General features: G+C 23.7%; 1 protein-coding gene across 1 annotated transcript in view; it reads left to right on the plus strand.

The window, feature by feature from the left end:
- Positions 1-10,383, plus strand: part of LOC117175268 (NPC intracellular cholesterol transporter 1) — a 91,937-nt gene that overhangs the window by 68,267 nt on the left and 13,287 nt on the right. The window contains exons 12-14 of the mRNA XM_033364976.1: positions 1,767-2,024; positions 7,184-7,460; positions 10,242-10,249. Coding sequence (XP_033220867.1) covers positions 1,767-2,024; positions 7,184-7,460; positions 10,242-10,249 — 543 coding nt within the window. The remainder of the gene's footprint in view (positions 1-1,766; positions 2,025-7,183; positions 7,461-10,241; positions 10,250-10,383) is intronic.

Genomic DNA, 10,383 nt, shown 5'->3' on the forward strand with positions numbered 1-10,383 from the left:
TCAAATTTTCTTTTCAAATAATTGAACTGTTTCATTGAAAGTTCGTCCTTTTGGACTGAAAATTAATAATTTTGTAAAAAAATTCCTCATTTTTAGTTGAAATATAATTCTTTCTAATTCAAAAGTCAACTATTATTATATTTTTGATTTAGAATTCATCTACTTTGGTTGAAAATCGAATTATTTTGTTGAAAATTCAACTTTTGCTGCAAAATCGTCCCTTTTGGTTCCAAATTCGACTATTTCGTTGAAAATTTAATTATTTTGTTAAAAATTTATCCTTACAGATTGGAAATTCGTAAAAATTATAAATTTTGGTTTCAAATTTAACTTTTTTGTTGATAATTCATTGTGTGGTGTAAAAATTCAAATTTTCTTTTCAAATAATTGAACTGTTTCATTGAAAGTTCGTCCTTTTGGACTGAAAATTAATAATTTTGTAAAAAACTTCCTCATTTTTAGTTGAAAGCTAATTCTTTCTTATTCAAAAGTCAACTATTATTATATTTTTGATTTAGAATTCATCTACTTTGGTTGAAAATCTAATTATTTTGTTGAAAATTCAACTTTTGCTGCAAAATCGTCCCTTTTGGTTCCAAATTCGACTATTTCGTTGAATATTTAATTATTTCGTTGAAAATTTAATTATTTTGTTGAAAATTTAATTAGTTTGTTGAAAATGTATCCGTACAGATTGGAAATTCTTAAAAATTATAAGTTTTGGTTTTGAAAATAAACTTTTTTGTTGAAAATTCATAGTATGGTGTATAAATTCATATTTTCGTTTCAAAAAATTGAACTGTTTCATTGAAAATTCGTTCTTTTGGACTGAAAATTAATATTTTTGTCAAAAAGTCCTCTTTTTTTAGTTCAAAAATAATTCTTTCTAATTCAAAAATCAACAATTATTATATTTTTCGTTTAAAATTCATCTACTTTAGGGGGAAAATCTAATTATTTTGTGGAAAAGTCAACTTTTGCTGAAAAATCATTCCGTTTGGTTCCAAATTCGACTATTTCGTTGAAAGTTTAATTATTTTGTTGAAAATGTATCCGTACAGATTGGAAATTCTTAAAAATTGTAAGTTTTGGTTTCAAAATAAACTTTTTTGTTGAAAATTCATAGTATAGTGTATAAATTCATATTTTCGTTTCAAAAAATTGAACTGTTTCATTGAAAATTCATCCTTTTGGACTGAAAATTAATATTTTTGTAAAAAATTTCCTCATTTTTAGTTGAAAGATAATTCTTTCTAATTCAAAAGTCAACTATTATTATATTTTTGATTTATAATTCATCTACTTTGGTTGAAAATCTAATTATTTTGTTGAAAATTCAACTTTTGCTGAAAAATCGTCTCTTTTGGTTCAAATGTCGACAATTTGGTTGAAAATGTATCCTTTTTTATTAGAAATTCAAATTTTTTGTTGCAAATTTATCATTACAGATTGGAATTTTCACCATTTGGTTAAAAAATATGAAGTTTGGTTGAAGTTTGATCTTTTTTGTTGAAAATTAAACTCGTTTGGCAAACAATGGTACTAATTTATTAAAAATTGATCCTTTTGGATTGAAAATTCTTTGTATGGTCATATTTTTTTGGTTGAAGTATATAAATTAGAATTTTCAAATTGTATTCTGAAATTTTATTGTTTTATTGCACCTATAAAAGATTGAAATGCAGGTCTTTCAATATTACTGGTTAGGGAAAATAAAAAATTGGCCAGGGAATTTTTAAAATAAATTTTCTGTTCTGAATTTGTAGAATAACAGATTGGACGTATGTTGCTTTATCCGGGGCTCGAAGAAAGACAACGGCGAGGAAGTGGTTGACGGACTCTTGTACAAAATTTTCAAGGTAGCTTATGTCCCTCTTCTGATGAAAAAATGGGTGCGTGCTAGTGTGATGGTTATTTTTTTCGGATGGCTTTGCGCCAGTGTTGCTGTCGTGCCTCACATCGAAATCGGACTGGATCAAGAACTCTCGATGCCTGAGGACAGCTTTGTACTGAAATACTTCCAAGTAAGGATTAAAACCATATCATTTTAAAAGTATTACGGCAGAGAAAATTTTTTTCTTCAAATTTGGAGGAGGGTTCGATAGTTGTAGTTTAGTAACCAGATTTTCAGCGAACATTTACAAGTTTAAAAAAAATACATCTTCTGTTCACGCATCCGTGATCAAACAAAAAAATAAAGAAGAATAGCGATTTTTTCGTTATTTGTGTACGAAATAAAGTAGATTAATAATTCTAAAGGGTGTATTTAGAATATAGTACAAAGCCTGATAAACTTAAAAAAATTAAAATGATTTAATGAGTTTATGGGCAGTAGTAATTTCAAGAATGGTGAAAAAACTTTTGTTTTTTTGTCGATATTTTTTTAAATACCCTAAAATCTTTGGAAATGCCCGAGAAATAATTAAAAATCTCTTCAAATCTTTGAAATACTTTGAAATCCCTCAATGAAATTTGTTATCTCTTAAAACTTCCTTGGAGTCCTGATAAACTTGACAAAATTTTAATGTTTAAATGATTTTATAGGTAGTAGTAGTAATTTCAAAAATTTGGAAATAGCTTTGTGTTTTTATTGGATATTTTTTTAAATACCCTAAATTTTTTTAAATCGTCGAAAATACCCTTGAAATATTTTTAAATCTCTTCAAATCTTTGAAATACTTTGATCAAATTTTTATAAATTTCATTAAAATATTATAAAATCCCTTGAAATTTTCTTAATCTCTTCCTTGGAATCTTTTAAAATACCCTAAAATCTTTAAAACCATTTTAAATTTCTTGCAGTCTATTGAAATTCCATGAAATCTTTGAAAATATCATAAAATTTTTTTAAATATTTTGAAAAAATTCGAAAATCTTTTCAAAACTGAAATTCTTTTTAATTATTTGAAATTGCATGAAATTTGAGTATATTCCTTGAAATTCCTTGAAATTTTTTATGCTTAAAACTTCGTTGGAATCCTTTAAAATACCCTGAAATAATTAAAATCTTTTGAAACCTTCTGAAATCCTTTAACAAAATTTTTAAAGGTCTCGAAAATTCCTTGGAATTTTTTTAAATACCGTAAAAAATTTTTAATTCTTTGAAATTTTCGGAAATCTACAGAAATTCCTTGGACATTTTTTAATGTTCTAAAATACCTTGAAATATTGAAAATATCTTCAAACCTTTAAAATTATTTTAAATCCCTCCATTCTGATAAATCATTTTTTTGAAATTTCATTAAAATATTATAAAATCCCGTACAATTACATGAAATCTGATAATATTCTTCGAAATTTTTCATATCTCAATATTTCCAATAATTTGAATTCTTTGAAACCCCTTGAAGTTTTCAAAAGCTCTTGAAAATTCCTTGGAATGTTTTAAAATATCCTAAAATCTTTTAGATCCTTTGAAATTTACGAAAATCTATTAAAATTTTTTGGAATCTTTTATCTTCTTCAAATCTGTAAAATTCTTTGAAATCCCTTCATTCTTGTAATTAATTTCTTTGAAATTTAATCAAAATATAATAATGTGGTATCTTTACAAAACCCGATAAATTTTTTAAAAATTTGAACAATTTTTCGAGTACTAGTAATATCGAAAATGGTGAAAAACTTTACTCAAGTTCAACGTTACATACTATAATTTTTTATACTTGGATTTCCTAAGCAGTTGAACTTGAAATAATAAATATTTCAAAATAAAAATTGTTGAATCAATTTTTAATAACAAAAAATTTACCGAAAATATCATTTATAACTTTATTTTTTAATGCCTTTTTTAGAATAATTTAAATTTTCGAAATTTGAAGCTTAAAAATGAGACTATTATTTTTTATTCAATTTTATTAACTTATGAATTGCTAATTTCTCTCTAAATTTTAGATTAAATATTAAATTCTTAAATTTATTATTTGATTTCAAATGTATTAAATACTATTGAAAGTATCATTTTTTACTTAACACAATTTTATAAATGTATTGATTCTAATTACAGACCTACAATAAAGATATGGATTGAAATGTCCAATATTTTTTCAATAAAAATTAAACAGCTAAATAGATTTTTTTTCTAAAAGGGCCCGATCGATTATTTTTTGTTTGGTCTGAAATTGTTCGTATGGTGCCAAAGAATTGAAATTAATACAAAACCCATTAAAATCATTCGTGATTTCCTGGATGTAAGGTTTTTTGTTTTTACCGAAAGAAAAATTTATATTACATTTCCATTAAATGTACAATAATTCGGAAAAAAACTTTTAATGGTATTAAACTAAAATATTTCGAAAAAGCAGCTCTGAATAGTCGAAAATCACGTTTTTATATAATTTATTTAAATTTAATGACAATTTACGCTGTATAAGAATTTTTGTATGGCTGCGTAGGTCAGGGTGGCCGCTGGACCGAGAAACCGGGAAAACCAGGAATTTTTTGATACCAGAAAATGACAGTGAATTTTTTTTATTGACCGGGAATTTTACAAATTTGTAAAAGAAAAATCTGTCTACGTTTGATTTCAACAGTTTTTAAATAATTAGTTGAATTGTTCTGTTTTTCAATTATGCTATTATTTTGCTTACAATGCGTAATTCAAAATTATTTTACTTTAAAAATTTTCCATTCAAAATTTTTATTTTTAAGCTTACATTTTTAATTAAAGAACTTTTAAATACTTTCTTAAAGACTTGAACAAATAAAAAATAAAAACCTTTGATGTTGAAAATATTGGATAAAAACATTTTTATTTAATAAATAAATAAATTTTGTTTAAAATTATCTGTACTTTAAGTAATAAAAAGTGAACAAAAACGATTTTAAATCAGTTCAAAATTTAAGAATTTTCAGATTTTAACGTTAAAACTTAAACGGTTTCAATTTGAAAGTCTTAGTCATTAAACAAATGTCAACGTGTGACTGAAAGTTTACATACTATTTTCAACTTAAAAATAACTTCATTGAACGTTACAATTTTAATTGTTGTATTTGAAAAATGCTTCATTTGTAAGTGGAATTTTACAATTTTGATGTATAATTTACATATGAACATTTGTAGAAAAAGTTAAAGTAATTTTAAGAAATATTTAGGAGTTTTAAAAAGATACAAAATTATCATGAAAATTTTAGAAAGTTTTCTTAAAATCATCTAGAATCTTTTTTGAAAATTTGGGTTAAATCTTTAGAATTTTTTAAAAATATTCTCTTAAAATAATTTCTCATTTTGAAAAATTATTTTAAGAGAATATTTTAAAAAATTTTCAAAGATTTAAACCAAATTTTCAAAAAAGATTCTTAAATGTTTTCTTAAAATCTTCTAGAATCTGTTTTGAAAATTTGGTTTAAATCTTTGAATTTTTTTAAACATATTCTCTTAAAATAATTTCTCATTTTAAAAAATTATTTTAAGAGAATATTTTTAAAAATTTTCAAAGATTTAAACCAAATTTTCAAAAAAAATTCTAGAAGATTTTAAGAAAACTATTTTTATTCTTTTGAAGCCTTTCACAATTCAAAACATATCTACATATCTCTTAAAATTACTCAAATTTCGCCTATAAATAATAAATTTTCAATTGTTATTTATATATCCAAATTGTAAAGAACTTTTCTAAAATTTGCAGGATTTTCTGAAAATTGTAAAAAAAATTCAAATAATTTTGACAGATATTTAGAAGTTCTGAAAAAATTTCCAAAATAATTTTAAATTTAAAACAACTTCTAGATTTCTCAAGATTTTGAAATAAAACTTTGAAGCTTTCCAAGGATGTTTAAACTATTACAAAGAAAATAATAGATTTTTTTAATTTAAGAAGTGTTCAGTTAAGATTTTTCAATATTTAATGTTTCTAGCTTAAAATTGTATAAGTTTGAAAATTTTAAAGTTCATTGATTGATTTTTTAATTTAGACCATTGAAAATGATAACGGGGATTTATTTTTTTTTTATATTGAAAAATATTAGTACCTTTAATCTGATACGCATAAATTATTGAGCATTTGAATACAAAGTTTTTTAATTAAAAACTTTTAAATTTCTTTTTTAAAAATTCAAAATTTAACAGTTCTACTTTGAGTGCTTTCATTTGCAGCTCAGTTCTTATTACCTCAAATGGAAATTTGTTTAACTTTAGTGTTCTATTTTTTAAATTTTATTGGCTGTGAAAAATGCTTGCGGACCGGGAAATGTCGATTAAAACGGCCACTCTGGTAGGTTTCGACGGATAATTATAGGTGCAAGTTATAACTTTTGAAAATCTTTCCATGAATAAAAAACTCATTACCAATGAAAAAATATCATTTAGTGAAGTAGAAATACGATTTTCGCCTTTTTATTTAGCTTAATTTCTTTAATGCCTATTTAATCTTTTGGAGAATAATTATATTTGTAAATACTGACTTTTAGAATTCGCCAAACTGTAACATTCTGACCGCATTTGAATTTAAAGAAAAAAAAAACTGTCCTTCGCTCCGTCCTGATAAGTATCTCACTTGTAAAATGATTTGATGAAACAAATCAATCCTTTCTTCGACCGTTGATATTTATTGATTTCAAATCGTAGATTTCAAATTCTTTATGTCTTACGGTCCAATCGTGAATCAAAAAATAAATATGAGTCAAAAAAACATGTTCTTCGAAACTCAGATATTTATTTAATAGAAAAAACTCCTTTCAAAACTTCCTGACGTTTCAGTACACATGCGTACCTTTTTCAAAGGTTCTTAAACCTGAGTTGATGATAGTTTAAATAGTCAAACAGATCAATTTTCAGTCAAAAAAAAAGAGGAACATTTCGGTCAATAGTTTTAAGAAAATTAATTAAAATTTAGTCATTTTTGGAAGTCTCAAAAAATTTTTTCGAGACTTCAATCGATTACAACTACATTTTTTAAAAATCGTACGAGAAAACAAAATTGGCGTAGGTTAGGACGGACGAACAGAAATTGACAGTTTTAGAAATACATGAAGAATGAGAAAATGAGACTTCAAAAAATGACTAAATTTTAATTAATTTTCTTAAAACTATTAAATAAATATCTGAGTTTCGAAGAACATGTTTTTTGACTCATATTTATTTTGTCGATTTACGATTGGACCGTAAGACATAAATAATTTGAAATCTACGATTTGAAATCAATAAGTATCTCACTTTTCATATTGATAACGGTTGTTTTTTTATCAGTATCTGAACAGCTACTTGTCGATCGGACCACCAATGTACTTTGTCGTGAAGGGCGGCTTGAATTATTCCGATACAAGAGCGCAAAATTTGGTGTGCAGTGGGCAGTATTGTAATCAGGATTCCGTGACTACCCAAATTTTTGTCGCTTCGCAACAACCAAACAGAAGTTATATCGCAAAACCAGCTTCCTCGTGGTTGGATGACTACCTTGACTGGTCGATTTTACCCGGTTGTTGCAAAATCTCTGAGACGGGATCCTTCTGCCCTCACACCAATGGTAAGTAACCAATTTTTTTAAATCCAATTTTGTGAAAACTGAGGGGTTAATTACTCGGATTTTTCATTTAGATTGCAAAAGATATCATGGATTATAGAAAATTCATTATAGAAAATAAGTATATGGAAAATAATTATGGGATAATATTATTTAAATAAATATTTCGGAAATATTGAGTGAATCTTTCTCAAAAAAGAAATAGGTGTGTTACGAAAATCTCGAAAGCATTGTTTCTTGTCGCTTTTCCTCATTGCAGATTAGGTAATTTGAAATTTAGAAATTAGAATGTCATATTTGTGAGCATAATAGAACTGGCAAAAATGTAAGATTTATTAATTTAACATTTTATTATCACATTTTCAGTTAAAATAGTTAATTTTCAATCAAGAAAAAAGACATTTCCAAGAAAATAAGACAAATTTTTAACTAAAATAGAATAGTTTAATTTCAAGTTACAGGATTACAAAAATTTCTAATAAACCAAAAGTTTTACGAAAAATGGAATACTTACATTTTTAGTGAAAAAAAAAAATTTTAATAATAAAAAAGCTCATTTTCAACCAAAGAAATAAAATTTCAACGAAAAAGATTGATTTCCTACAAAACAAAAATAAGTTGAGACAAAATACATGAATTTTGAACTAAATATTCTAATTTTTAATGAAATTTTCAACCTTTTAGCGGAATTAATTTCTACCAAAAAAGACAAATTTTCAATTAAAAAAGATCATGTTCATACAAAAAATCGAATACTTAAATTTTTAGTTTAAAACATTAATATTGAATTAAAGAGATTACTTTTCAACTAAAAAAAAGGTTTTGCACGAAATAGATGAATTTTAATGTAAAAAATATCAATTTTCAACCAAGAAGATTAGTTTCTACCAAAAAGACAAATTTTCAACAAAATAAATGCATTTTCAACTATAAAATATATATTGTTAAACAAAACTTATGTAGTTCCATTTTTAGTTGAACTAAATAATGTTTAACAAAACAGATATATTTTCATCTGAAATATTTATACGTGTTTATATTTCCAAAGTTATGATTTTTCAACTATTTAACTATAGTAATTTAATTTTCAAGCAAAAAGACGAATTTTTAACTAAGAGGATAAATTTCTACAAAAAAATGACAAATTTTCAGTTACTTAAAATGAGTTGCAGCACAGTTTTTTTTTACTTCAAATTAAAACATTTTTATCTTTGAGTTCAAATTTAATTGACTGCGAAAAATGTTTACAAATCGAGAAGTGATCGAGAATTTTTTTGATTAAAACGACCAAAAATTTATCCAACTTTCTTTGGTTTAAATTGTTTTTGAAATGATTAGTTAACTTGTGATCTTTTTCAATTATGACATCATTCAGTTTATAATGCTTAATTCGAAAATCTTTCACTTTAAAAAATTTTTAATTTATATTTTTAAATTTCAAGCGTAGATACATATTAATTTAAACAATTTAAAAATTCAGTTTTAAAGACTTTGAGGAATTAAAATTTAGAAGCGTTTAAAATCAAAGATTTTTTATTTAAAAAAAAATCATTTTTAATTGATGAAATGTGAATATGAATTAATTATTGATTCTTAAAATTGAACTGTACTTTAAGATTTAAAAAGTAAATAATAATTGATTTTTTTAAGACGATTCGGAATCTGTTCACAATTTTCGAATTTCCAGATTTTAACGTTAAAAATTAAACTGTTTCATTTGGAAATTAATGGCTTTTATTAAATTAAAAATATTATTTCAGTCTAAAATATTCCATTTTTAAAACATTAAATTTGAAGTTTTTCAATTAAAAACAGAACAATTACTTAATATTTAGAAATATCTGATTTTTCATTCAAAATCAATAATTATAAATTAATTTGAAAAAATTAAAAATTTGAAATTATTTCAAATAATTTAAACAAAGTTTCTACGTGTACCGACAAAATCCGTATATTCGTACAAAAATTTCGATGCAAATATCACACGACCTAATTTAAAAACTAAATGTAGATTTTAGCAGATTTCGAACAAAAAATTTATAAGCTTTTTAAGAATTTTAAAAGGCTTCAGAAGAATAAAAAACATTTTTAAGAAAAATTGAAAATGATTTTTCAGGAAATTTCTTCAATTTGACTGAATTTGAAAAATAGGAAAAATTGGAATAATTTTAAAACATGTTTAGAACTTTCTTTTATAAAACTCTTTTTTTTTGCTCAAAAATTCCAGAATTTGGTAGGAAAATTAGTGTATTTAGTTGAAAATGAATTTTTTTTTGCTGAAAATTCATATTTTTGGTAGAAATTTGATCTTCTTTCCTCACAAGTCGAACTATGTGGGTGAAAATTAATTTTTTTAAATTAACTCGACTGTTTTTAATTTATAATTCAAACCTTTTTAGTTTAAATATAAACTATTCTATTTTTTAATGAGAATTCATCTTTTTTGGTATAAAATTAGTCTTTTGTTTTAAAATTCCAGAGTTTTTAGAAAATTGAAGTATTAGATTGAGAATTAACTTTTTTCTTTAAAATCTATATTTTCGGGTTCAAAATTTCTACGCTATGTAGAAAAACAAATTAATTAATTAAAAAATTTAAATAAAACAAGACAAATTATAACAATTAAAGTTATTGGGATATTAATTTATAATTATACGTTTTTATTTATACGTTATTAAAAATAAAAAGTAATGTTTTAAACAAAAGCATAACATGGAGATATGAATTTCAATAAAAAATAAAGAAAAATAAATTAACTCTTGTGAAAAAAAATATATATTATAGGAAATAAGGTAAACCGATAATTACTGGGACGTTTACGAAAACCCACCAACATTATTTTATTGATTAGAGCAAAAAGTACATTATTAATTTTATAGCTGATTACTATAAAATTAATAATGTACTTTTTGTTCTAATCAATAAA

This window comes from Belonocnema kinseyi, chromosome 6 (assembly GCF_010883055.1).
Source record: "Belonocnema kinseyi isolate 2016_QV_RU_SX_M_011 chromosome 6, B_treatae_v1, whole genome shotgun sequence".
In the NCBI taxonomy this organism is placed as follows: Eukaryota; Metazoa; Arthropoda; class Insecta; order Hymenoptera; family Cynipidae; genus Belonocnema; species Belonocnema kinseyi.